Source organism: Gopherus flavomarginatus, chromosome 9 (assembly GCF_025201925.1).
Source record: "Gopherus flavomarginatus isolate rGopFla2 chromosome 9, rGopFla2.mat.asm, whole genome shotgun sequence".
Lineage (NCBI taxonomy): Eukaryota > Metazoa > Chordata > Testudines > Testudinidae > Gopherus > Gopherus flavomarginatus.
In genome coordinates this window covers 92,613,379-92,640,731 of record NC_066625.1, presented here as the reverse complement: position 1 = coordinate 92,640,731, position 27,353 = coordinate 92,613,379, and the positions used below count along the sequence as shown (strand labels likewise).

Genomic DNA, 27,353 nt, shown 5'->3' with positions numbered 1-27,353 from the left:
CTTTTGTAATATGTCAGTGGAGTCCTTAATGGTCCCACATTAATTGTTGCTTTAAAAAAATTAAATGCTGCAATGTCTCACTACTGTGTCTGACTGATTGTCCTTGTCTGTCTCAATAGGTTGCCCAGCTTCTCAGCAACACTGATCCAGATAACAAGGCCTCCCTCACTGTGTCGTGTTTGGGAGAAGGAGACTGGAGCAACCTTGGACACCCCCAGTTCCAGCAGCTTATTAATCTGAAACTGAACCCTGACCCAGTTCTGCCTGAGATGGATGGGGTCTCTGAGTTTGCAGAGTATGTCTCTGAGACTGTGGATGTGCCAACTCCATTTGATCTTCTGGAACCTCCCACTTCTGGAGGCTTTCTGAAACTGTCCAAGCCCTGCTGCTACATATTCCCCGGTGGGAGAGGGGACTCTGCTCTGTTTGCTGTCAATGGATTTAACATCCTAGTGGATGGTGGCTCTGAGAGGAAATCCTGCTTTTGGAAGCTGGTCAGGCATCTGGACAGAATTGACTCGATTCTCCTGACCCACATTGGGGCAGACAACCTACCTGGCATTAATGGGCTTCTCCAGAGGAAGATTGCTGAGCAGGATGAGGAGCAATCTCAAGGCTCCACCAACTACAGTGACTGGATGAAGAACCTCATCTCTCCAGAACTTGGGGTTGTTTTTTTTAATGTTCCTGAAAAGCTTAAGATGCCTGAATCATCCATGAAAGTCAAGAGAAGCATTGAAGAGGCTTGCCTGACATTGCAGTACCTGAATAAACTCGGCATTAAATCAGAACCCCTCTACAGGGTGGTGAGTAACACCATTGAGCCCATTACTCTGTTTCACAAGATGGGGGTTGGTAAGTTGGACATGTACATCCTGAATCCTGTCAAGGACAGTAAGGAGATGCAGTTTCTAATGCAGAAATGGGCTGGGAATAGCAAAGCAAAGACTGGCATCATTCTAGCAAATGGGAAAGAAGGTGAGATTTCTGTCCCCTATCTGACCTCCATCACAGCCCTGGTGGTTTGGCTGCCAGCAAGCCCAACAGAAAAAATAGTAAGAGTTCTGTTTCCTGGAAATGCTCCACAAAATAAAATATTGGAAGGTCTTGAGAAGCTCAAGCATCTGGATCTTCTGAGGTACCCAGTAGCTACTCAGAAGGATATGTCTTCTGGCCTACCTCCACCTTCTCTGAAGCAGACCAAGATTAAACAGCGAACTGACAGCAAAGAGAGTCTGAAATCTTCCCCCAAGCCAGTTGCAACAAAGCAGGCCAGAAAAGAAGAGGCAAGTGATGATGGGGCTAAGGAGATAAAACCAGAGATAGTAAAGGAGGCCAGAACTGAGAAAAAAGTGAAAGAACATACTGAGAAAATTCCCGAGAAACCTGCTAAACCTGAAAAGATAAAGACAGAATCAAGTGATGCCCTCAAAGCTGAGAAAAGGAAACTAACCAAAGACAAGATTGGCAAGAAGCACGTCAAAGAGAAAGTGTCTAAACTGGATGAGAAGAAGGACAAAGAAAAGAAAGAGATTAAGAAAGAGAGAAAAGACTTTAAAAAAGATGATGGAAAGAAAGAAGAAAAAAAAGATTCAAAGAAAGAAGCCAAACCAGAGCTGAAAAAAATGTCTAAACCAGACTTAAAACCGTTTACCCCAGAAGTGAGGAAAACATTATACAAGGCAAAAGTTCCAGGTAGAATCAAAACTGAGAAAACCCGAGTCAAAGCTGAAAAGGAAGCACCTGTGGAACAGAAGATGTCACCAGCGCAGAAGAGACCTGTACAGCAGGAGCCAGGAATGGCTGACATGGCTGAGCAGAGATTAGTCCTGTCTTCACCAGAGGACCTGACCAAGGACTTTGAGGAGCTGAATTATGAAGAGAAGGTGGAGCTGCAGGTGGCTCAGGAAATGACTGATATTGAAGCGAGTGATGCAGTCATGAGAGGACCTGAAACTGGAGGAAAGAGGGTCCCTGAGATGACTGCTCAGGGTCACCTTGATGAAGCTCTAATTTTGGAAGAGAACATCATGATGAAGGTGACTCCTCTAGATTCCCCAGATGAGGGAATCATCACCTTTGATAGGGAAAGAGAGTTGCCATGTGAGGAAAAGCCAGTCCAGCTGGAGGTGAGAGCAGGACAGGCTGAAACATTTGAGGATGAAAGAGCAGCCCTGGAGGAACCTCTTGAGATAGGAGAGTTTGCAGAAAAAGCTGAAAGAAGGGAGGAAGCCAAGCTACTACCAGAGGTTCACAAAGATGAGAGAGGGCAGGCACCAACGCACACAGAAGCAGCAGCAAGAGAAGCTCAGACCCCAGAACTCAAAGAGAAGGAAGAAGAGCAGAAAATATCTTTGGACAGAAAGCAGAGGGAAGGAGAAATGAAGACTTGTGAAAAGTACATTGAGGGGATGGATACAGGTGAGGAAGGTGAGAAGGAAAAGAGAGAGGATGTGATAGAAAAGGCAGAACTGGAAGAAACAGAAGAACAATACACAGAGGAAAAGGATGTGAAGACTAAAGAATTCTATCAGCTACACCAGGATGAGGAGAAGGGCACAAAATTCACTGCTAAAGAAAAGAAAAGAGAGTTCAGTGAGGAAATCAGTGAGAAAAGTAAGTTACTTGAAAAGGAGGTAACTAAGGAGGAGCACTACCTGAGAAGTGCACCTGTCCCCCCAGGAGCCACAGCAGAACACATTTCATACATCCAGGATGAAACCATCCCTGGCTACTCAGAGACTGAACAGACCATTTCTGATGAGGAAATACATGACGAACAGGAAGAGAGGATCCCGCACTTGAAGTATGATGTTAGTGCATATGATATTTCTGTGCCTGATCACCCAGGCTCTTTTGAAGCAGTACATGGTATCCAAGCCACCTCCACTACTGATATTGCTGCCAAGGGCTACATCAGCCAAGAATCAGAAATCCTTGTGTATCCTACAAGCATTGTAGCAGCCCCACTGGCTGAAGAGGAACATGTGTCCTCTGCCACGTCTGTTACAGAATGTGACAAGCTTTCCTCTTTTGCCACTTCAGTAGCAGAAGATCAGTCTGTTGCATCCATAACAGCTCCACAAACAGAAGAGACTGGAAAAAGCTCGTTACTTCTGGACACAGTAAACAGCATACCCTCCTCTCGGACTGAAGCCACCCAAGGCCTAGACTATGTGCCCTCTGCTGGCACAATCTCTCCAACATCCTCCTTAGAGGAGGACAAATGCTTTAAATCTCCACCTTCTGAAGACTTCCAGGCGTTAGCAGAAGGAGAGAGAAAATTCAAAGCTCAGAAGAAGGGCCTGCAAGAAGAGATGGAAGAGGAGGAAGAAGAGGAAGAAGAAGATGAGACTCCAAATATTGAGATGCCTGAGAAACTCAGAGGGCATTATGGTGCCCAGCTGTTTACTCAACAAGGGCACCTTGCTGATGTTTTAATTGAATCCCGCACAGAAGCGTCTATGTTGCTATTATCCACAGAGGAAACACAGCTTTCTCAGGTAGACTCCAGTTCTGGAGAAGCTGAGGAACGATGCATAAGTCCTGATGATAGCACAGTCAAGATGGCATCTCCAACACAATCTGGCCCCACTAGTGCTGGACACACACCTTTCCATCAGTCCCCTGTGGAGGAGAAACTGGAAACTGTGGAAGCGGAGTTATTTGAAAATGACAGAGATGCTTCTGTAAAGAAAGGCGAAGGACAAACTTCTGGTGTAGAAAAAGGAGCTGAGAGTGAATCTGAACCACTTAAAAAAGCTGAAGCACCTGCGGCTAATGATATCCCTGAAGAAGAGCTGCCTTCTGTTATACAGGAGAAGCCAGGCTTAGCTAACAAAGTGCTGCTGCCTATGGAGTCCATGTTTCCCAGAAATGAAAAGCAGGAACTGCCCGTTGGAAAGGAACAGCTGCCACACATTTCTTATCACAAACAGGAAACCATTGAAATTAGTGAAAAGGATGATTCCAAACTGTACATTCCCAGCACAGACATTATTTCAAAGCCAGAAAAGGAGGCAGAGTTTAAAGAAACTGAAATGATGCAAGACGTTTCACTAGAATTTGCAGAATACACAGCTAAAGAGCCAGTTTCTACCAAAGGAATATCTCCCAAAAACGCTGAGGTGCCACAACAAAGCCAACTTGAAAGTGATAAATCTTCACAAATTTTCATTAAAGAAATATCTCCAGATGATTCCAAATCACTTTCTTTTGGAGAAGAAAGTCTTTGTAAAGAAAAATCTTCAGATATTTCCATTAGAGAAGCTTCTCCAGAAGAAGAGAAACCACTATATTTCACAGGCCATACCTTAGAAAAAGACAAATCTACTCACATTTTCATTAAAGACATTTCTCCTGAAGACACCAAATCAATTTCTCTCACTGAAGAGAGTCCTGGTAAGGAAACATCTCCAGACATTTTCATGAAAGGAACTTCTCCAGAAGACACTAAGTCTCTTACTTTTACAGAAAAGAGCCCTGCCAAAGAAACATTTCTAGCCACATCCACTAATGAATTCTCCCCAGAAGCTGACATACCCCTGCATTTCATGCAGCAGAGCCCAGCTACAAGTGAAAAATCACAGGAAACTGCTGCCAAAGATATCATTAAAGAAAAACCAAAATCTCCTCTTTGCCCAGAACACAGCCCAATTAAAGATATGCTACCCACAGAAATTGCTTCTGCGGAAATATCTCCAGAAGATACCAGAGTGTTTTCTTTAACCGAAATGAGCCTGGCCAGGGGAAAAGCTTTAGAAATGTGCTCTCAAGAAACTTTTCCAGATATGAAGTTCTTACACTTCACAGAATCCAGACGAATTCAGGACAAAGAGTCCTCAGATGTTTGCTCTGAAGATGTCAAATCATGTGATTTCATGGAAGAGACACAAACGAAAGAAAAATCTCCAGAAATGGAAGATATTTATATGAAAAATCTAAATTATGAGAAGAAAGTGTGGTTTCCAGAGGAGATGGAAGAGATAAGAAGTAAGGAAAGCCAACAGAAGTATGATAAGGAAAGAGAGAGCACTTTTTTGGATGAGGTTCAGGAATATGAAAAAAAATCTTCTCTTACCGTAACAGAAGAGGAAAAGATTATACATTCTATGGCATATGAAGGTTATGCCTTGGAAACAGTAGAGAAGAAAACTTCAGACTCAGAATATGGATATTTACAGGAAGAAGATGCCCCCAGGCAGGCAGGCTATCTGCCTAAGAAGGAGGATTATCTTTGTTATGGTGAAGACAAGCCTGTACCTCAAGAAACAGAAGATGGACATTTCAAAGTAGATTCAGCAGAAGCACAAGAATTTGCACGGTGGGAGGACAAAGGACTTTCACTGGAAACAAATAAAATGGAAATATCCCCTCCTGAGATCACCTCTTCCGAAAAATCAGAAGTAGTTAGAGCAACCCCATCTTCTCAGCATGTCTGTATAGAAGAAAAACAGGTCAAACCATCAAGTGCAGCAAAAGGAAGGGAAGAGTCATTGTTCCCATCTAAACAAGATTACTCCTACTTGGATCATAAGGAAAAAGCAGTCCTGGATCTATATGCTAAATCATTAGACCGAGCACTGACAGTATCTCCTCTGCCTGCATCATCTAGTGCTCTAGAAAAGGAAGTGGACACAAGTACACAAGAACTAGAAAAACATTTCATGACAGACCAAAGCAAACCAGTTTTGCAGGCTGAAGTTCTGCAGGGGGCCACAGTGGAGATATCAGATGCTGATGCTTTGAACCAAGAAACATCAGACTCTAAATACATGCTAGACATAGAGCAGAATGCTGAAAGCAAATCCACTGAGGCTCCTGATGACCCTAGAGGAAGCAAAGAGCAGAGCGCAGCAGCATTTGGTCTTCTGTACTCTACAAGCCCAGCAGAATATGAATATGTAGCAGCTTCCCAAAAAGACAGCGATGCAGCATCAAAGAACAGCATGCACTCTTTTTCAGGACCATATTATCCCAAAAGCAGCAGTGACATCATAGGCCATTCTGAGGACATGGATTCTTTCAGCCAAGTGGAATATCATTCAGAGTCTTGCACTCGGACCTCTTCCAGTCCTTCTGAGAAAGAGGTCTGTGCATCCAAAGGAGATGATCATGCTAAACAGCTAGAGCAGGAAGAAAGGGAACCAACGCCCTACCCTGATGAGAGGACTTTCCAGTATGCTGACATCTATGACCAGGTAGTTGTGTCTGGAGTTGGGCTTCCAAGCCTTATCCTGAAGGATGTGGACAACCTAGGTCACCTTGATAAGGAAAAGCTGAAGCCTACATTTGTGGCCTCTGGGACAGAGAAAGTATCTGTGTCTCAGAAACAGCTACTTTATCACATCTCTGCAAAAGAAGAAGAGTCTTGCCTCTACACCTCTGCTGAAAAGGAGCTGTCATCCCCAACTTCCCCCAAAGATAAAGTGGATTCTTCCTTTGCATACACAGACAGTCATGAAAGATATTCACCCCTGGCAGAGTCAGATAAGCATGGGATGCCCAGTGACTTGAGATTCAAGGAAATGCAGGAAGGACAAAATGGGCTGAGCTCATCAACTGCTGCACCAAAAGAACCATACTTGACCCTGCCTCCTTCCTCTCCTGGAAGCAGTGAGTGCACTCCTCCTACATACACCATAGATGCATTTTATCAAGAAGAAAGAACTCCTTACATTGAAGCTGCTCATCCAGATGAAAACATAATTTCTATCAGCCAGGAGCAGAGATCTCTGTCACCAATGGAGCCTCAGCCCAAATCCTTTTACTACGAAAAAGCAGGAAGAGGAGAAGAGAGCACTAGTGACTCAGAGTTAGAAAAAGGTGCAAAGGAGAAATCTGAAAAGGAGTCCAAATTGCCCAGCCCTCCCCAAACACCAGAAAAAGTCAGTGAGGAGGAAGTGTATGCAGACATTTCAGTAATGGAGATGGCCCAGGTATCAGAGCTGCTTCACCAGGACAAGCACCAAGAGTCTCATTTGTCAACATCAATTGCCTCCTCCCCTTGTGATCCAGTGCAGAAAGAGGAACTTGGAGTTGAGAAAACTGAAACAGCAACAGTTATAGAGACAGGTACTGCTGGCTACAGTACCCTGACAGATACATGCAGAGATGTTTGGGCATCAGAAATGTCCTATTCAAGCCACATTTCTTTGCAACAGGGAAAAGATGCTGAAAAGTCCCCAAAGGAAGCACACTTTCTAGTAACAGATTATCACCATGCAGAGATTGCTTCAAAGGGCTATGACAAAGACAAAGTTATTTACTTAAAGTCTACTGCTAAGTATGTGAAAGAGGAACATCAAGAGGGTCTGGCACTGCAAAGTAAAGAAATGGATTTATCTTCATCTGGGTTTGAATTTTCCTCTCTAGAAAAACATGAGCCATCCATTGTGTTTAGACATGAAACATCCTCATCAGGCCACTTAGGGGACAAATCTCTTATTTTAAAATTTTCTGATGCTTTGCTCTCAGACCAGGGGAAGAAAGATGAGTACCTGGAGGTTTCTAAAAAAGATACCAGTGTAGATTCATCTTCCCTTAGCTTTTCACCATTGAGCCCATATAAAGAAGACAAGTTGTTCTCTGGGGCTGTGGAAAGAGAAGTTGCATCCCAACAGCGGGCAAAAGAAGATTGTCCCAGACTCTCAGAGGATGCCTCACCTGAAGCCACTACCCCTGTGATACACACTACAGCAGAAAGCTTCTACTCCCACATGCTTTCTGCATACACAGGAGCAGAGCCAGACACCAGGAGCCTGTGGGATGTGTCTCCATTGATTCCAGCTGATTCTGTCAAAACATATCCAGCTGAAACCGAAGGGTTTGTGTCTGCTGAGAACTGTGGTTCTGCATTCACATGTGATGTGGATAACACGCTGCCATGCAGAATTGAGTGCCAAAGTACACTGATGTCACCACTGTCCACAGAAAAACAAAAGCAAAGTTGTGCATCCATTCCAGAACAACACTTATCTGTCACTGAAACGCTTATGGCAATGACCTCACTTCCTGATGTACTGACATCATTTCCTCCTCATCAGCAAGAAGCAGCAGCCACAGCCAATGGCCCAACAGAAGTGAGCACAAGTCCGCAAGCTTTCCGAAGTGTGCAGAGTGCTGCAGAGGTGAAAGATGAGAAAGCACTTCCTGATTCTGACTGGACTGTGTCACCATCCTTGGGGGAAGAGGATATGGCTAGGCAGAGCCGGCCTTCTTCACTGATGTCCCCTGAGCATATCTTCCAGCCCTTTTTTCCAGAGGCACAAAGGGGAGGAAGAACTGAGGACCATGGAGATGCTTCCCATGAGGGAGAGCCATGTTTAGGAGCCAGCTCTGACAATAGGCAGAAGTTCTCTTCCTGTGAATATAAACAGAGGAAGGGTGAGTTGTCTCCATCATTCATCAACCCAAGTCCTCATGACTTCTCTGAAGACAGTGACCTCTCACAGGATGAAGGTCATCCTTCAGTGAAGGGGAGGCCACACCACACTACTGGTAGTGATGTACAAGCCACGATGATAGAGGAAACCCCTCCCACATCAGTGAGTGACTCTGGAACCTCCCAGTCCGACTCTGATGTCCCTCCAGAGACAGAGGAATGTCCATCCATCACAGCTGATGCTGCCATGGACTCAGATGAAGATGCAGATTTCCTCCCAGTAGACAAAGCTGTGGGTACTTCACATCATGGCAGCACAAGGTCTAGCCATGATCCACAACCTGTTCCAATGATAGATCCCCATCCTCATCCCCCTCATCCAGATGTCTGCATGGTGGACCCTGAAATGCTGGTAAATGAGCAAAATGTGAGCAGAACTGATAAAATATCCAAAAAGGATCTGAAAGAAAAGAGCAAAGGAGTGAGGAAGCCTTTGAGTAAACCCAAATCATCATCACCTGCCCGGAAACTAGATGTCAAAGGGAAGCGGTCTCCCACGCCTGTGAAACAGCCGTTAGACAGGTCTCCAAAATCTACCACTGCAAAAAAAGAGCGAGATGGAGGACAGAAGCAGTCAAAACCACGTACCCAATTAGTGCAGCCCTCTCACATAGAAGAGAAGGATGAGTTATCCCGGAGCAGTCACAGCAACCCGGGCAAGACCCTTGTTAATGGCATCAAAACAAACCCTGGTAAGAAATCCCTCCCCAAAGGAGAATTCTCTTTTGCTTAAACAATAAGCAAAGCACTAACTAAAATGTAAGCATTTGCTGCACTATTTAGGGCACTGAGTGGCAGTTAATGGGCACTTCCTGGCACATCAGAGTGAGTTTGCAAGTGCTGAGGGATTGTGATTTAAAAAAAAATGCAGGGAAAGTCAGTAGCAATGAATCCAAACATCTGGTAATTTAAACCCTTTATGTTTAGAGTCTGTTATACACACAGGGAGTATGTTCTCCACAGGGTGATCAGTAGTTAGAATTCTCTGGTCTCAGAGGGACTAGCAGAACCCACCTTACTACAATATTAACAGTGGGATAAGACACCTAACTATGGTGGCTGTTGCTCCATTCTCCAAGGTTGAACTGATCATGACACTGGGAGTTCATTTGGGTGCAGAGATGTTGCCTTCTCTCTGTAACTATGAACAGAGACTAGATTGGAGTATCCTCCACAATTAATTCCTGAAATTACAGGGGGCAGCTGAGTAGCATAGAACCTTGGTCATCCTGGCGCTTCCTCCGACCGTGGAAGATGCCAGATTGACTGACAGTCTTGGAGACTGAAATCCTCTCTGTATCCCCAGAAGAGGTGCAGTGTAGAGGCCAGCTTCCCCCCCCCCACACACACTATTCCCTGCCACTGTGTCTCAGTCCTGCTTGGAGGAACCAGTTGATAGGGAAGTTCAGTCTCCATGGTCCATGCAGCCCTTGGGCACTCTGCTACGAGTGCCATCATGGAGGCCAACTGTTGTTGTTCGTTGTATTAGGGTAGTGCCCAGGAGCCCCCGTCATGGACCAGGATCCCAGCACGATAGGCGCTGTACAAATACAGAACATGTAGATGATCCCTGCCCCAAAGCACTTACAGTTTAACTATAAAACAAGCAACATCAGCTGGATACAAACAGATGGGGGGAGAGGCCAATGAAACAAACTTTATTGGTCACCATGATGGGCAGTGGTCTCAGTACACCAGCGACCAAACCACTGTCTAGATTTTTGTAGAAATCCTGGCACAGGAGAGTTTTCTTGAGGGGGCATTTGAAGGTGGCTCATGGGCTAGTTTTAATGGCTGTTCGTGGCTAGTGCCTCCCAAGCATGAGGGGCAACATGGGAGGAAGCATAAAGATGTTTGGCAGTTTAACAAGTGGGTGATGGCAACTGGCAGCCTGGGCCTATTGGAGGCAGGAGTCAACATCTTGCTAGCAAATAAGCGCTGCTAGGTAGGGTGGGGCGATGCCATAAAGGGCCTTGAAAGTGAAAATAAGTAGCTTATGTTTGATGCAGTAGAGAAGGAAAGCCAATGGAAGGAATCCAAAGAGAGAGGTGACATGGACAAAGTAACAGACTAAGGAAGAGGTGTCTGCAGCGGCAGCCTGAAAGGCTGTGAGTGCGGCAAGAGTTATTTAATCATCAACAGTGAGAGGGTGGGTGCAGTAATCGCGACAGAAGATAAGCATCTGGACGACAGTTGTTAGCTGTGTGACTAGATAAGGCTGTAGCTCAGGGATGTTATAAAGAAAGACTCCGCAAAATTGAAACCTAGCCTGAATGTGAGGTCCTGGAGCAATGACATCCAAACATGCTGCCCAGGTTATGAACATGTGTGACAGGCAGGATCGTGGTGGTGTCCCCAGTGATCGAGATAGGAGGTAGCAGGCAGGGTTTGGGGTGGAAGATTGGGAGCTCTGTTTTAGCCATGTTGTGCTTGAACTGATGGCTAGACATCCCCAAGAGATGTCAGGTGACAGGCTGAGATTTGAGTGGCTCTGAGTCATCCACACAGGGCTCGGAGTTGAAGTTGTATAGCAGATGAGATTATCCAGAGCTAAGGCATAGGGCGCCAAGCACAGAGCCCTGTGGAACACCAATGGAAAACTGGAGAGGGGGCTGAGGTGGCTCCTCAGAAGGACATGGTCAAGGAGCAGTTAGAGAACTTGGAGAGGCCAGAGTCACAGAAGCCAAGGGAGGACAGGCTGTCAAGGAGAGCCTGGTTATGGTGTTGACGGCAGCTGACAGATGACAGTGGAGGAGGATAGAGAACTGGTTCTGAGCTGTGACTGGACAGAGAGCATTAGAGACTTTGCCAAAAGTGTTTTAATGGTGTGCAGGGAGTGGAAACTGGATTGGAGAGCGTCTGAGCTGGAATTGGAGGGGAGGCGCTATAACCAGTGCATTCGTAAGAATACAAAAACAGCCATATTGGGTCAGCCCAATGGTCCATCTAGCCCCGTATCCTGTCTTCCAACAGTGGCCAGTGCCAAATGCTTCAATGAGAATAAACAGAACAGGGCAATTTATTGAGTGATCCCTCCCTGTCGTCCAGTCCCAGCTTCAGTTCAGTCAGAGGTTCAATGAGCTGAAGGGGGGCGGGCAGGGAGATAAGGTGCCAGCTAGAGAGGCCAGTTGGGTCAGGATTAGGGTTCTTGTTTTTCAAGGTGGGAGATGAAAGCATGTTTGTATTGTGCGGGAAAAAGAGCCAGGGGAGAGTTAAGGAGGAGCGTAAGGGAGGAAGGTGTGTGGGGATCAGGAGCTAAGATAGGCTGGAATCACTGGGTCAAATGAGGTTAGACAAGGAGAACAAGAGAGAAACATGATGGGGAGAAGGAGGAAAGACTTGTAGGAGGGGAGAGGGAAGGTCAGGCAAACGAAGGGGAGGGGATAAGGTTATGTCATTAGGTGGCTTTAGAGATATGGACACTTGCCCACTAGAAAGTGTAATGAGCCACCAGGCCATCAAATTCCCAGCCAAAAGTGATGTCAGCCAGCGTCACATATGCAAGCTAGAAGGGGCAGATTCTGTACCCACTGTACATTCCCTGAGCTATTTGTCTCCTGTTAATGCTGGTGTTTAGCCTGGCTGCTGCCATGAATTGGGTATGGAGAGAAAATGAGGCAAACAGATTATACTGTATGTGAGGAGTGCAAATGGGGGCAGAGTTTTTGTTATTATTATTATTGTGCCTCTTCATTTCTTTCTTTCCTTTTGGACTTTTTTTTTTAATTGACAGAACAGTCATGTATCAGCCCAAACACCACAGGAATTTTAGAGTTAAAGGCCTAAGAGACATATGGACAAAAAAATGTTTGTGTGTTGTGGGTGTAAATACATGCACATGCTGTATTCACATACTTGTGTGTACTCACATTATTTCCTAGTGTCTGCACAGATTATACTGCCTGTGTATATGTCTGCAATGTGGGTTTGTTTGCACATGATTGGCAGTGTGCATTTGGCTATGTGTCTGTACTAGTATGGGCATGGCTGTGTGAATGCATGCATTCACATATCTCTGTGTTCAGGTCCTTGTCTAAATGTGTGTATGCTTCTATGCCTCTGCGCTTGGGAACCTCTCTTACCCAGTGACTGAAGGATGCAGAAATGATGACAGGAAATGCTGAAGGAGCAGAATATTGATGCGGAACGTGAGCCAGTCATCAGAAAGAACTGCTAGGACTCATTAAGAGCCAGGCAGGAGTTCCTGGAGATGTTACTGTAGATTCCAAAGACTGTCAGATAAAGGGCATCAGGACATATTGCTAAAGCCAAGATAGGTTAAGAAACCAAAACTGGGGCTATTTAACTAGATAATGACTGGGCTAATGACTCTGCCAAAGCTAATAAAGGGGAATTTGGTTCCCTTCTGCAGTAAAGGCCATTCTGGACCTGATCCCAAAGCTGCTCAGTCAGGCACTAAAGAATTGCAAACCTTTCCCTTTCCCACCCGGTTTCTGTGCTACTGCTGGGACAGACCATTCACTCTTGTTTCCTCTCGGTAGCAGAGAGGAGGAGCCAACCCAGCAGCTGCAGGAAATCTTCCTGCATTCCAGATGCTTCAGGATTTTGTTAGCCCGATTTCTCTCTTTCAAAGTTTCCAGTAGCCCCAAAAGCAGTCTCTCTGTGCTCCCTGGACCCCCTGTCTATGTGGACCTGGCCTACATCCCCAACCACTGCAGTGGGAAGAACACCGGCCTGGAGTTCTTCAAGCGGGTCCGAGCTTCATACTATGTTGTGAGTGGCAATGATCCAGGCAACGGGGAGCCCAGCCGTGCGGTACTGGATGCACTTCTGGAAGGAAAGTCCCAGTGGGGTGAGAACTTGCAGGTAAGTGACTTAAATCTGCAGGATTGTGTGATGTTCATTCTATCATGGAATTCTAGGGAGAATTCAGCCTATTACAATATTGATCCACAGTGGAAAAAAAATCTCACATTATGGTACACTAGAGGGAAGCAAATGGGACTGGGACTTTATCACTGTACAGTGTTAGGTGCCAGTCACTGAAATCTTAGGAGCCTCTCTTCTCTCCCTGCCATTTGTGGTCCTGTTTGTCAGTAGCCTAGGGACAGGAGGACAATGTAGCCTGAGGAATGAGGAGAAAAGGTGGGGGGGTACAGTCTCTTTCCCTATCATGACATTCATGCACTTAAAGATCACTCACTCCTCCTGCCTCTGCAGCAGGAAACAGAAATTGTCCTCTGGCAGAAACCATCTGGAAAGTAAATCCTAAGACAGCAGAGTAGCCCACTAACTTAGTATCAGGGACAGGGTCACCCACCCCACTTCCCTCCCTGGCAGTGGGGACGGTGTTGAAATCACAATTCGAAAGCTGTTCCAATAATAACTTCCTATTGGCTCCTTTAAACCATCAACAACGATTCCTTATAATACCCCCCTTTCCCTACAAGGTTTCAGTGAGAGCCTGGGTAGTGCCTGTTCCTACAGGCAGGGCTAGAGCGGAGCATGCATTTGTCCAAACTGCTTTGCTAGATATCGCGTCCTCAAATGCCAGGGCTTTTGAGTGGACATGTTCTGCACCTGGGTAGGGTGACACACAGGTTGTGTGGCACTTTCTGGTCATTCCACGACCATTACTAGAGCCCTTGCGAACACAGATTTGCTGCTACTTTCGCTGCTATTGCCCAACTCATTCTCCAGCACAGCTTCTCTCCACCTCATTTACCTTTCTATTCTCCTTTGTCTTAATATTATTTATGTTGTGGTAGTGCCTGTGCCTCAAAAGGCCGGGACCCCTTTGGGCTGGATGCTGCACAGAGAGATGGTACAGAGGCCATTATAATTTAAAAGACAATTATGTAACAGGCGGATGGAAAAACAAGCAGGCGAGGCCATGAGGACAGAGTAACGGTTATAGGCTTGTATGGGCACGATTTGTTGGTGCACTAAACCAGAGAGTAGCAGTGCTGTCAGTTTTCTCTTTTGTCTTTTCCAGGTGACACTGATTCCAACACATGACACTGAGGTGACACGAGAATGGTACCAACAAACCCATGAGAAACAGCAGGAGCTGAACATCATGGTGCTAGCAAGCAGCAGCACTGTAGTGATGCAGGATGAATCCTTCCCAGCCTGCAAAATTGAGTTCTGAATCTCCCAGCCACACCTGGCTCTCATCCCTTCGATGCTGTCCACCACCATGCAGCACTCAGACAGATACCATCTCATCACAGTCCAGTTCTTCTCTTCTGGTTTAGTCTATATGTGATTCCCATTTGCCAGGAGATCCAGGACCCATCCAGCTCAACACTGGATGCTTTGAAAGAGGAGCCTGGGGGGTCTCTAAGATTCTGTGCTGAACTGAGAGGTCATGCAAGGAGCAGTACCAGGCCAGGGCCAGCTTCTCTTTCCCTGGTTTATTTTGCTGCCTGTATAGTCACTGTAGAATAATTTGGCTGCCTTGATGCTGCGAGCACTTGCTCTCCTACCCTTGCCCTGGTTGCACTGCCACTTGGCTTGTAGCACCATGAAATGTTTCCTTTGGCCTGTAGCTATGCTGCTGCATGAAGATAGTCGTGATGGTCACGGTGTGGGAGAGAGACTGCGAAATAGAGGAAACAGGGAGTGAGAGAGGAGTGAAGGGATTCTGGTGTCAGTATTCTGAAATAACCCGACCAAAAGAGAAGGCTATTCCTCCAGCTGCCAGAACATGAGGCTTGCTAGGAAAAGAGAGCTGGACTCCAACTACGCATTGCTATGTTTGTCTAATTCCAGAGGCTTCTGCCCTGAGTTATTGGACACCCATTGCTAGGTTACCCATTCATCTTTTTTGCCATGGTTGAGGAGCTGTGATGAAGAATAATTTGGCTTGGTGGAGCGTTGGCTTGTCATTCTTAGCTACAAAGAGCACATTCCTAATCTGCTAACCTCAGCTTCGCACTTGTGAAGTGATTAACATTGTACTTCTGAGCATCAGCAGTGTGACTGCAGGCGTCATCGAGGGACTGTCACGTGGACAGTCCCAGTCAGAAGGGTATCCAAACGCACAACCCCCAACTCACCTGAACAGACAGGCTCAAGACAACGCTGGCTGCTGCTGGTTCAGGATTTGCGTAAGAACTGTTGTGTCCTATGAACCAAAGGCTTTCTTGAGGGGGAAGAGGAGATATATGGACCTGAGGCAGCAGGGATGCAGGCAAGGAGGCACACTGTAAACAGTTCTGCCAGCAGTGGAGAGGCAATTTGTTGCCCTTGGTCTGATCACTGTGCAGCTTATCACTGGCCTGACAGGACGGTAATCTCCCTGCCTACATGTTGGAGCCCTGACTCCTCAGTGGTACAGTCAGGCAGCTTGCTGCTCACAAGTGAGGGTGTCAAGAAGCTGGGGAAATGGGGAGACTGCTTGGGGGGCTGGGGTGGGGGGGCTAGCAACCCCTCCAGAAACCCTTTTGAAATATTATCCTAATGGTTTCCCCAGTGTTACTTCCCCGCTGCTGTGAAAGGAACATGGGCGCTCCCTTTCGAGCACAGACTGGGTCACCACGACGAGCAATTGTCCAGGTCTTGCTCTCTCATTCTTCTGCTCTCATAGCCATCATAACAGATTTATGCCCATTGCTGCTGAGTAATAAATCAGAGCATTATATAAGCTAGTAGTGGAAAAGCCCTTTCAGGCTCCAGGCTCAGATCATGCGATCATGAAGGGCCATAAATGTGAGGCAGTGGAAGTGGCTGTTCAAGCACTAGTGCTCAGCTGCTGTGTCACTGATCGCTCTTTGCAGAGCCGAGGCAGGCTGCTCATGGCACCAGGGAGGATTTTTTTTAGCAAGACACACGCAGTTGGGGGGCTATAAAATAAAAAGGCTGTGATGAAAATCTTGGCCTACAGCCCAAAACGTGTCAGTGCCGGTACTTGGCATTGGGCCCAGCGGGTGGGGGGGGGGAGGAGGTCAGGTCCTTAAGCTGTGCTTGGCTGGGACACGCTAATCTGTGCCACTAGCTAACTAGCAGTTCCCGGGCAGCTGGTGTAGAGAAAATGCTGCCTGAAAAACCTGCTGCTAGAGGACTAAAATGGGATTTCTATGGAAATGATTTATTTTGCCATCTAATTTATATATTTATTTTTGGTGTTAAGCTGCATTTTGTATGGAGTTAATATTTTAATTTATACATGTTAACATGGCGCCATGTGCTTTTCTGGGATCTCATTGTGAATACTCAGATGCTGCAATTTAAAGAACAGAAATGACCATAGAGAAATCACTGGCAACCGCAGGGGTCTCCACCCAGGCTGCAAAGCAGGGTCGGTGTCTCTGAAGCCCAGCACCTGCAGGGAAAAGGAGCTGAGGCCAAATGGCACAGCTGGCCCTTTAGCTACATCCCTTGTTTTGCGTGTTAGATTCTTTTTGGGGATTTATTAAATTCCTGCATTGTATTTTCTTGTGGTTTTTTTAAACTAGTTGGTCCAAAGTGTGTCTGCCAGGAGAATAAATGTTGTTCTCTGTAAACTGATCAAGTCAGTATGTATGAATGTCAGCTATTACAGCCAATCACAGGCAGGCAGTGATACAGATCCAACCTGTTTTTCCATTGGCCTCTTTTCTCTCTTTGGGCTTTCACTGTAGGTCATTCAAAAAGTCAGTTAGTCCAGTTTACCTGTGCTTGGCTGTCAGCCAACTCCTGGTGCCTGGAAGCTTAGCACACTCAGCGCTGGGTTTTAAGAGGGAACAACTCATGCATGCTCAGCTACTGAGTCCATTTCCTCAGCAGAGTGTCTAGGCAGAAAAAGTTAATGCACTAACTTTAGATAGACCCGCATATGAATGTGTCTGATTCTTAAACTTGAAGCAATTCTGACTATTGAGAGAGACAGTGGGGCTTTAGGGGCACCTGCATTCACTAGGAAGGAAGAGCAGCTGGGAGAGTATGTTCCAGTTGAACATATCTGCCCACCCCAGGACACGGTCCTGGTTGCTGCAACTGTGCCCTCCAGCAACTTTACCCCAGTGCTCACTCTCTTCCCTGCCCTGAGCCTCTTTCACACCTTTTTGAAGAGTTTTGTAGCAGTGTGCGCTGTCTTCAGCTTCTCTCGCCTTCCTCAAAATTTATGGGAAAACACCTTTTAAAAAAACCCACCATCTTTATAACAGGGCCAAGCCCTGCCTTCCCCAGCAAATGGCTGCAGGCCTGAGGCTGTTAGCCTATGGGACACTGGCCAACCCAGAGGTACCATGACACTACAGTAGAGAAACATTTAAACTCTGCTTTTGCTTGTTTCTGCATGTGGACGACAATGTGTAATATTCCCGTATGTAATAGGTACAAAATATTATTTTAAAATTATAATAAAACAGTGAACGTTTTAACTGTATTGAGCTGGCAGTCTGTGCTCCTAGCTTCTCTCTATGCTGAATGTTGTAAAAAACAGAGCACCCAGGTTCTTTCCTTCTGCATCATGTTACTATTTGACCTTAGTTCCTTGATTTTAGTTCCTTTTCCCCACATTCATGTGCAACACTCTGTAACTAACTGCTGTAAAGGGAGAAGCTTGACACAATAATAAAGCCACATTAGTTGCAAAAAATAACGTCTTGGGCTTTTGTAAAAACTGTTCCATTTGAGTTTGTCCAATTGGGCAGTTCCATACATCTCAAGCATATGGGCACCAGGAGACTGGGGGCGGACATAACTTATGTGAAGTTCTGTCCCCTTCCCGCCCATTATACACCCATGACCTCCCTGACAGTAGGCCCCCTACAGAAAATTAACGCAGCACACATTAAATGGATTTAAAACTAGTTAAATTATAGGTCTCACAGTGTAATTGTAAATAGGACATTATGGAGCTGGTGTGTTTTCAGTGGTGTCCTGCAGGGATTGGTTTTTGGCCCTATGCTATTTAACATTTTGATCAGGAAGAAAACATGAAATCATCCCTGACAAAGTTTGCAGATGACACAAAAATTGGAGTAAATAATGACAAAGACAGATCACTGATACAGAGTGAGCTGGCTCACTTGGTAAGCTAGGTAGAAGCAAACAATATGTGTTTTAATACAGCTAGCATTCCTATGAAACAAAGAATGTAGGCCATACTCAGAGAGACTCTATCCTTGGAAGCAGTAATTCTACAAAAGACTATGGGGTCATGGTTGCCAAGAAGCGCAACATGAATTCCCAGAGCGACACTGGCTAAGAGGGCTAATATGATCCCTGGATGCATAACTAGGGGAATCATGAATAGGGGCAGGGTGGGTATTTTACCTCTGTATTTGGCACTGGTGTGGCTGTTGCAGGAATCCTGTGTTCAGTTCTGGTATCCAGAGGACAGGAAGGATGTTGATAAATTAGAGTTCAGAGAAGAGCCATGAGAATGATTAAAGCATCAGAAAAGTGCCCTATAGACATGGACCCAAGGAGCTCAATCCATTCAGTTTAACAAAGAGGAGACGGCTAAGGGGGTGACTTGATTACAATCTATACATATCGATCTGGGGACCAAAGATTTGATAATGGACTCATCCATCTAGCAGAGAAAGGTATAACAAGAGCCAATGGCTGGAAATTGAAGCTAGACAAATTCAGACTGGAAATAAAAATGTATGTTTTAACAGGGAGGGTAATTAACTGTTGGAACAGTTTACCAGGCTGTGGTGGATTCTTCATCATTGGCCTTTTTAAAGCAAGCCTGGATGTTTTTCTAAAAGCTCTGCGCTGGGGATGATTTTAGGGATATCTATTGGCCTGTGTTAGATAGGAACTCAGACATCACAATGCTCCCTGCTGGCTTTGGAATCTATAACTCTTTCCCACTATGAAAAATGAGTTTTGAAGACCCAGCCCTCCCCGTCTGGGAAACATTCTTCATGGTACCAGCTGCTGAAACCTTCCCCCCCCCTTCCTCCAGTAACAAGCCGAGTGACACCCCCCCCCCCCCCACACACACACACAAACACAGATGACAGACACTCCACCTTAGTGTCCAGCCTCTCCCCCCAGGTACTGCACTGTTTGTGGCGCTTCCCTGCTCACATCAACACAAAACTACAGATTCTAGTGCTGAATGAGCCCAACCTTGCCCAGTGTTCCTAGTGGAGAGAGTGTGTTCAAACGTGTCTCAGGAGACCCAGACACACATGTTCTCTCTCCAATGTCAGAGTTGAAGTTTATCACGCAAATTCCTTGGATAACTGGTGGCATTTCCAGGGCCACCCAGAGGATTCAGGGGGCCTGGGGCAAAGCAATTTTGGGGGCCCCTTCCATAAAAAAAATTGCAATACTATATTCTCGTGGGGGCCCCTGCAGGGCCCAAGCAAATTGCCCCACTTGCTCCCTGCCAGGGGCAGCCCTGGGAAAAATAAACCTTCCGCATCTCAGCACAAATCCAGCTTTGAGAAAACTTCTTTACAAGGTATCGCTGGTTCTCAGCATCACCTAGTGCTAAAAGGCACTAAAGCTCATTAAAAGGGCTGGACAAATATTTTCCGTCAAAACTTTTTTTTGGATCAAAAACTAGGGGTTTTTAAAAAGCAGAAAAAATCATGGACAATGTCTGCTTTCCTTCAAAATTTGTTGTGGTTTTTTTTTTTTAATTAAAAAGCTGAAATTAGTCTGCCAAAACCTGAATATGTTTGGGGTTTCAGACGTGTGTGGCCAAATGTTTGCTGCTTGCTGTGTTTGATTGTTTAAAGAAACACTAAAAAATTCTGCTTAAAAAAATCCAAAACTTTTGACCCACCTCAGCTTGTGACCAAATGCCTGCGCCCATCCAGTCAGAGATTTTTCCAGGTTTCTCATACTCTGCTGGCTTCCTTGACTCATATCTGTCTCCATAACTTTGGGTTCATTTAGGTTAGAACGTAAGATCGGCCAGACTGGGTCAAACCAAAGGTCCATCCAGCCCAGTATCCTGTCCACCGACAATGGCCAATGCCAGGTGCCCCAGAGGGAGTAAACCTACAGGTAATGATCAAGTGATCTCTCCCCTGCCATCCATCTCCACCCTCTGACAAACAGAGGCTAGGGACACCATTCGTTACTCATCCTGGCTAATAGCCATTAATGGCCGTAACCTCCATGCATTTATCTGTTTCCTAGAGACTGGCTCCATGGGGTCCCTCACAAACTGGAGACGGTTACTGTGGGTTTGTCTTTAGTATAGCTTATGTACATACTCCACAAACTGAGCATTTGAGCTTGTTCCAGAATCTGGGATGAGCCTATGTTGTGAAAACTGAAATGCTCAAAACAGCACATGCATGTGAATGGACACGGGGCTAACATTAAATTAACCCAGGGGTTCTCAAACTGGGGGCCGGGACCCCCTCAGGGGGTCACAAGGTTATTTCTGGGGGTCGTGAGCTGAGCTGTCAGCCTCCACCTCAAACCCCACTTTGCCTTCAGCATTTATAATAGTGTTAAATATACAAAAAGGTGTTTTCAATGTATGGACGGGGGGGGTTGCACTCAGAGGTTTGCTATGTGAATGGGGTCACTAGGCCAAAAAAGTCTGAGAACCACTGAATTAAATCCTCTGAAGCCTCAGGGAATGCTGGGGGGGGGAGGGGGGGAGGAGGAAGTGTCTCCCTTGGTAGGGTCGGGAAGGAGGTAGGTGGTGCAGGATATTGCTCTTCTCATGTGATCCCTCCCCCAGTGGCTAATTTTAAATGAAGCTACCCTCCCCTGACATGAATATCCCTATAGCACTGAAATTAAATATAGACTATAATTTGGCATTTGAGAAGTAAAACAGATGGTAGCCCTAATGGAAAAGCTAACAGCTTGGCTCTTCTGCAAGCCTCAAACTGCTGAATGAGCTTTAGCGTAGGGAAGGCTGTGCCTCCCAAACAGCCTGGCCCTGCCCCCGTCTGACCCCCCCTACTTCCTGCCCCCCAACTGCCCACCCCACTCAGAATCCCCAACCTATCGTGTTCCTTGCCCCCTCACCATCCCCCAGAGACCCACCACCATCACCACCCTGGGACCACACCCCTGCTCCCTGTCCCGACTGCCCCGACCCCTATCCACCACCCCCCACTGAGTCCTGACAAACCCCCGGAATGCCCACAATCCAACCCCCCCATTCCCTGTCCCCTGACTGCCCCCCCACCTCTGCCCCCTCCCTGTGTCCTGACTGTCCCCAGGACTTCCTGCCCCTTAGCCAACCCCCCTGGCTCTGGCCCCTTACCCCTGGCACCCCGCTCACCCGGAGCCTTAGCGCTTCGTATCCAGCAGCGTCCCTGAATAGCGGTGTGGCATGGCTCCGGCAGGGCTCCTGAGCTCTGCCCCGCTCAGAACCACATGGTAAGGGGCAGGGCTGGGAGCTCAGGAGCCCCGCCGGAGCCACAGTGCACTGCTGTTCAGGGACACTGCTGGATCCGCTGAGGCTCTGGGTGAGGGGCAGAGGCAGGGTCGGGCTAGGGCGGGAGCCTCGGCCGTTCTCTTGGGGGCCCTGCGGAGCCCAGGGCCTGGGACAAATTGCCCCACTTGCCCCCCCCGGGCGGCCCTGGGCATTTCTGAATACTATGGGAAGCACAAAAACTAGCAGAGAATGAGGAAGCGACTTGGTTCAAGAATCAGGGTGTGAAAGCAACTGCAGGTGGGTCCATTCAGGAGCTACTTCAGGTAGCAAATTGCTTATAGCAGTTGTGTGAGGCCAAAGGGAAGGCCATGTACTATGGCAGCCTCCCATCTCCCCTGGAGCCCTTTGCTTGCTCGCCACTAAGTCGCAGGGAGCGTTTTTTAAGCAAAGCTTTTTAACTGTATTTTAGCCCTTCAGGTAGAGCTTTCCAGGCCCAATTTGTAATCAGAGCACAGGAAGCCAGGACTGTCTTCTCCCAGCTCTGGGCTGCCTATGCCCAGGAAGTAAATTATTTACTTTACAGTAACTGTAGTTAGGACGTTTTGACTATGTGGACCCCATGCCTGGTGAGCTTCATGCATGCACATCAGTGTCCATTGTGAGCCCACACTTGTGCCCTGCATGTCATTGTGCCTGATTCCCTTGCTGGTTCAGAATCTCAGCAACAATGGCCTTCAAAGGAACAGGGATGGCTAGTGAGTTGTGGGATCCACACGGACAGAACATCTAGAAGAACTATAGTTACTGCAAGATAACCTTTCGTCTTCAAGTCTTTGTGTGGCGCTCACCCCACCCGCATAATTCCCAAATTAGCCATTCAGACCTTTCTTCTACTAAACGGAGATCACAGAACTTGTCACCTGACCTAGTTGCCAAATCTAGAGTGTAATTTTTGGTAGCGGTATGGGTGCAGCTGCTCTGCAGCTGTCTGATGCAGGAATGTTTCTTAACCACGATGAAGACATTTCCTGGGCTCTAGTTGAGTAGGCCCTGATACCTGAAGGGACATAACTGATGGTGGAAGAGAGTGGATCCAAGTCCATATTTAGTGAATAGGAATTGATTGTTGTAGAGAGGCAGAGGAGTAGGTCTTTCTGCCTAAGCGGTCAAGTCTTTTATTCTGTCTATTTGGATTTCCACTGTACTACAGATAGCAATAGGAAGCAAGGAAGTACTCAAATCATTTTTGAGGGTCTTGGTATTTCAGCTTTGCTCATTTGCTTACTGGAGCTAGAGACACTGCAATCTGCCTTGGGAGTCTTCCATTCTTGGCATAGCCAACCTGCCTAGGGTCAGAATGAAGAATGTCAAATAATGTATCTGCTTCTCCTGCACTACAGGTAGTTCCATGTCCAGAGTGTCCGCTGTCCTTCCCAGCAGCTCCTGACAGAACTTAGGTCATCAGGACAGGGTACTGCAGCAGAAGTCATGCGATGAGGAGAATAGATCCTTATGGGTAGATGGCTGGAAGGGGTTAAGAGAGATCTTTTGTGGATTCTGTTGCAATAGTCCTCTTCCTCCTGAGCCTTGACCTCCTCCTCAGGTTTCTTCTTGATTCCCTAGGGTGATTTGCATCACAGGGTGGCCTAATCAGGGAAAAAATGTCCAAACTTCATGCGTGCCCACATGTGGAATACATAGAGGGACCAATGCTCGAAGAACTATGGGGGTGATCAAGAAATAGCAGCTTGTGGAGGGCAAAGGAGGAGCACACCCCCCCCCCCCCCGAAGACAGTCCCAGTTACTGTCAGTGAGAACTTGGGAGTCATGTCTGGCCAGAGGAAAGCCCCAGCATTTAAGTTACCTGGATGAGAACCCTGCTCTGAGTCTGCTCAGGCTTCTGGAAACAGCTAACTGATGCTGTGCATATGCACAGGCTTAATAAAGGAATTAACATAACCAGTCCTCCATTCACAGTCACTAGCTACCCTTCCCCATAACACCTTTCTGGCTAATTTAATTCCACTTTTAATTTAAAAATGTATGTAGCAGAGAACTGGCACCTGAAATATTTTGAGGTCCCATCTGTAGCTGACTGGCTGTCTTAGCACCTGTCCATTAATATGACTGGCTCCGGGCCAAATATGTTGTGCCTCAACCAAGAACTACATGAACTTGGGCCCAGATCCTCAAAAGGTCTTTGCATGTCTAACCCACACTGAAGTCAATGGACAATAGAGGCCTAATTAATCTTTGAGGCTCTGGCCTTGGTGACTTTGGCTACCTGCTGGCTCTGACGTGGCTGCTCTGAACAATGACATTTTCACCTCTCTCATGGAGTCTGTTAGTTCAAAATACAGTTGTGGCTTTGCTAGGTGAGGGCAGGGCCTATAGACTCATACTGAATTGCAGCTAGCACTGTCCTTTCCCAGGAGTCCTGTTTGCCTTTTGTCAGTCTGGCCTCTGGTTCTGCATGTCTGTCATACTAAATAATTGTTACTCCCCTTTTTAACAGCTACCCTGCAGCAACAGGCCCCATCAGTTACCATTGGGGGCTTTACAAATACCCCACTCTTCAACCATCCTAAATTCCCAGCAATAAAAGCCTTACCCCCCAACTACCCATCACTTTCCCCTGTGCCTGCCAAACCCATTTCTCCCCTCTAGTGGGTTCAGGGCTAGAAGAGTTGGCAAGCTGGCATTCTTTAAAGCAGGGGTCGGCAACCTTTCAGAAGTGCTGTGCCGAGTCGTCATTTAGTCACTCTAATTTAAGGTTTTGCGTGCCAGTCATACATTTTAACGTTTTTAGAAGCTCTCTTTCTATAAGTCTATATAATACAACTAAACTATTGTTGTATGTAAAGTAAACAAGGTTTTCAAAATGTTTAAGAAGCTTCATTTAAAATTAAATTAAAATGCTGATCTTACGCTGCCAGCCTGCTCGGCTTGCTGCCAGCCTAGTGTTCTGTTCACCTAGGCCAGCAACGGGCTGAGTGGGGCCTGCAGCCGGGATGGCAGCTTGCAAGGGGCTAGCAGCCAGGACCCCAGACTGGAGGGGGGGTGTTCAAGGGTCAGGACAGAGGGGTGGGAGTGAGGTTCAGGCCCAAAGGCTGGGTGTGTAGGGGGTGCAGGGCCGAAGGCTAGGTGTGTGGGGGGTTTTCAGGGGTCAGGGCAGAGGACTGAAGGGTGTGGGGGGCTGCAGGGCAGAAGGCTGGGTGTGGGGGGGTGTTCAAGGGTCAGGGCAGAGGGATGGGGGCTGTGGGGGTGCAAGGCAGAAGGCTGGGTGTGTGTGGGGTTCAAAGTTGAGGGAGTGTGGGGGGGTTCAGAGGTCAGGGCAGAGGGCTGTGGGGGTGTAGGGCAGAAGGCTGGGTGCATGGGGGAGTCAGGGCAGAGGGCTAGGAGTGTCGGAGGGTTCAGGGCAGAAGGCTGGGTGTGTGGGGGGGGTTCAGGGGTCAGAGCAGAGGGCTGGGAGGTGTGGGGATGCAGAGCAGAAGGCTGTGGCGGGGGGTTCAGGGCAGAGGGCTGGGATGCTCAGCTCGTGGGAGTGCTCCCAGCCCCCTGCCCTGAGCGGCTCATGGCAGGGGTCTAGAAGGGATATGCCGTTCTACCCCTTCCCAAGGCCCCGTCCCTGCCTCTTCTACGGAGCAGCAAGCACGCTGCGTCTCTTTCCCCTCCCCCCCGCTAGGGCCATCGGGGCAGGGAAGGAGAGGGGGAGGGGCAGGAGAGCACTACGCTGGGGGAAGAAGCGGGGGAGGGGGGAAGCTTGGCTGCCGCAGGACCAAGCTTCTGCCTCCTGCCCCCGCAGGAGAAAGCGATGTGCGGGGGGGGGAGAGGCTGAGTGGGGCTGGGGGCCGGGACCGCGGCAGGCAGCAGCGTGCCACTCAAAATTGGCTTGCCTGCCGTGTTTGGCACGCATGCCATAGGTTGCCGACCTCTGCTTTAAAGCATTCTCTAGATCCTTTGGCTTCCTCTGCAATGGCAAATGGGGGAAAAAAGTCAAGGTGCAGGATTTCTTTCCCTGACATCTGTATGACCAAAAATGTGATGCCAGAGGGTGGCCCTGGGTTTTTCCCCACGGAGGAGTTCTCTGATCCATCATAGAAGGATCCAGTTACAGGGTGCTGCGATGCTCTTCTGGTCTGAATCTAGCTGCAGCAGCTATTTCATTCACCCGAAGAGAGGATCACTGCAGATGAGCAGAGTATTCAGGTTCTCTAGGAATTACAGATCTCCTTGGATCCACTTGCTTTTATATCTGTGAAAAACAATAAGCACGAGCAAACAAACAGACGTAGGTCCTCTGCATCAGTGACAAACTCAGTTGCAGTCTGGTTCTAATTCTGCCTCGGTGCAGACAGCCACGGTGGGTCCTATGGGTCCCAAAGCTGATTGATAGGAAGAGGCCCTGACTACCCTCACCAGTCGGCTGGATATTTTGCTTGAGGCAGCAGCTTCTGAAAGGGGCGATCTGGGAGAAAGGGTCACAGAAGAGTCTGCCTAATGGTCAGAAGTGCTGATTCCTGGCAGGGGTTGGGCTCAGCTCCCACCGCCCCATTTGGAGCACAGCGCAGATGGTCAGATGTTGGTGTTCTCCTGCACATTCGACCTCTGCTGTATGAACTGTATGCCCAGGCAGTCACTGTCCAAGGCAGGCCTGCAAACAGCAGACTGCAGGCCTGACAGTGGCTGGGGACCATCCCTGGCTCAACAGTCCCTCCATTTCCACTGGGGCCTCAGTGAGGCCTGACTGATGTAATGAATTCACCAGAGTCTGCCTGTGTCTCCTAGGACATGCCGGCGCCTCTGCTAGGTTGTTTTTCCTTTTGACTTAAACAAAGGCTCTGCTGAAAGCTGGCACTGTTCTGTCTCCCCCATACAGCGTGCTCTGTCATGGGACAGCTGGCTGTAGGCAGCAGCACCCTGAGCCCCTAGTGAACAATGACTGCTCTCAGGCAGGCACTGTGTGCTTGTCATGCTAATGAACCCACCGCCTCTGCATGGAGGCTCTGCTTCCTTATGGTACTGTAGCACAGTGACACTGACAGACTGGCAGAGGGGCTGTGACCCAGCCAGCTGCCATATTCACTAGGAGACAGCATCTCTGCTCTAGGAAACACAATCACCCACGTGGAAAGGGCAAACAACTCTCTAAGGCCTGGTCTACACTATGCGTTTAAACCAAATTTAGCAGTGTTAAACTGATTTAACCCTGCATCCGTCCACACAACGAGGCCCTTAATATCGCTATAAAGGGCTCTTTAAACCGGTTTCTGTACTCCTCCCCGATGAGAGTAGCAGCGTTGAAATTGATATTGCCATGTCAGATTAGGGTTAGTGTGGCCGCAAATCGACGGTATTGGCCTCTAGGCGGTATCCCACAGTGCACCATTGTGACTGCTCTGGAAAGCGATCTGAACTTGGATGCGCTGGCCAGGTAGACAGGAAAAGCCCCGCAAACTTTTGAATTGCATTTCCTGTTTGCCCAGCATGGAGCTCTGAACAGCACGGGTGGCCATGCAGTCCCAAATCCAAAAAGAGCTCCAGCATGGACCATACGGGAGATACTGGATCTGATCGCTGTATGGGGAGACAAATCTGTTCTAGCTGAGCTCCGTTACAGAAGATGAAATGTCAAAGCATTCGAAAAAA

General features: G+C 47.5%; 2 protein-coding genes across 7 annotated transcripts in view; one reads left to right on the top strand and one right to left on the bottom strand.

Annotated features, from left to right (window-relative positions):
- The window catches only part of MAP1A (microtubule associated protein 1A), a 119,506-nt gene extending 101,732 nt beyond the window's left edge, over positions 1–17,774 (top strand). For all 4 annotated transcript variants that reach the window (XM_050967173.1, XM_050967175.1, XM_050967177.1 and 1 more), the window contains 3 exons: positions 120–9,135; positions 13,038–13,270; positions 14,400–17,774. In XM_050967173.1, coding sequence (XP_050823130.1) covers positions 120–9,135; positions 13,038–13,270; positions 14,400–14,555 — 9,405 coding nt within the window. In that variant the 3' untranslated portion in view covers positions 14,556–17,774. The remainder of the gene's footprint in view (positions 1–119; positions 9,136–13,037; positions 13,271–14,399) is intronic.
- PPIP5K1 (diphosphoinositol pentakisphosphate kinase 1) overlaps positions 1–27,353 on the bottom strand; it is a 232,533-nt gene that overhangs the window by 39,441 nt on the left and 165,739 nt on the right. Inside the window, exon 32 of one of the 3 annotated variants that reach the window (XM_050967206.1) lies at positions 9,782–9,983. The exons of the other annotated variants lie outside the window; for them this stretch is intronic. Coding sequence (XP_050823163.1) covers positions 9,898–9,983 — 86 coding nt within the window. The 3' untranslated portion in view covers positions 9,782–9,897. Of the gene's footprint in view, positions 1–9,781; positions 9,984–27,353 lie in introns of those variants that run through there. 3 annotated transcript variants of the gene reach the window in all.